The sequence below is a fragment of the Terrapene carolina genome, unplaced genomic scaffold, assembly GCF_002925995.2.
Source record: "Terrapene carolina triunguis isolate 2854851 unplaced genomic scaffold, T_m_triunguis-2.0 Scaffold517, whole genome shotgun sequence".
Lineage (NCBI taxonomy): Eukaryota > Metazoa > Chordata > Testudines > Emydidae > Terrapene > Terrapene triunguis.
Genome location: NW_020664868.1, coordinates 3071786 through 3072184, shown reverse-complemented (window position 1 = coordinate 3072184; position 399 = coordinate 3071786). Strand labels below are relative to the sequence as shown.

Below are 399 nucleotides of genomic sequence, written 5' to 3'. Positions count from 1 at the left end.
GCAAAGAGGGACTCTGACTCTGGGATATGGCACAGGGGATGGGGGAGCGCACACAGACAGCCTCTCGGGCCCTTTCCCCCCTCCCCGGCTGCCCCGTCCCCTGCCCCCTGTCCCAGCCTCTCTCCCGCTCTGCCCCCTGCAGAACAGCAAAGGGCAGGTGCCGGCCGACGTGGTGCCCGACCCCATGGACATGACGCTGGACAAGGCCGAGGCCGCCATGGTCGCCAAGGAGCTCAAGCAACTGCTGCTGGACGCCGTCCCCCTGAGCTGCAACCTGCCCAAGGTCACGCTGCCCAACTACGACAACATCCCCGGCAACCTGATGCTCACCTCCCTGGGCCTCAAGCTGGGGGAGCGCGTGGTGGTGGACGGACAGAAGGTACCGGCCCGTCGGCCCCC

General features: G+C 68.2%; 1 protein-coding gene across 1 annotated transcript in view; it reads left to right on the top strand.

Annotated features, from left to right (window-relative positions):
• Window positions 1-399, top strand: part of CLIP3 (CAP-Gly domain containing linker protein 3) — an 8505-nt gene that overhangs the window by 4404 nt on the left and 3702 nt on the right. Inside the window, exon 5 of the mRNA XM_029913207.1 lies at window positions 143-379. Coding sequence (XP_029769067.1) covers window positions 143-379 — 237 coding nt within the window. The remainder of the gene's footprint in view (window positions 1-142; window positions 380-399) is intronic.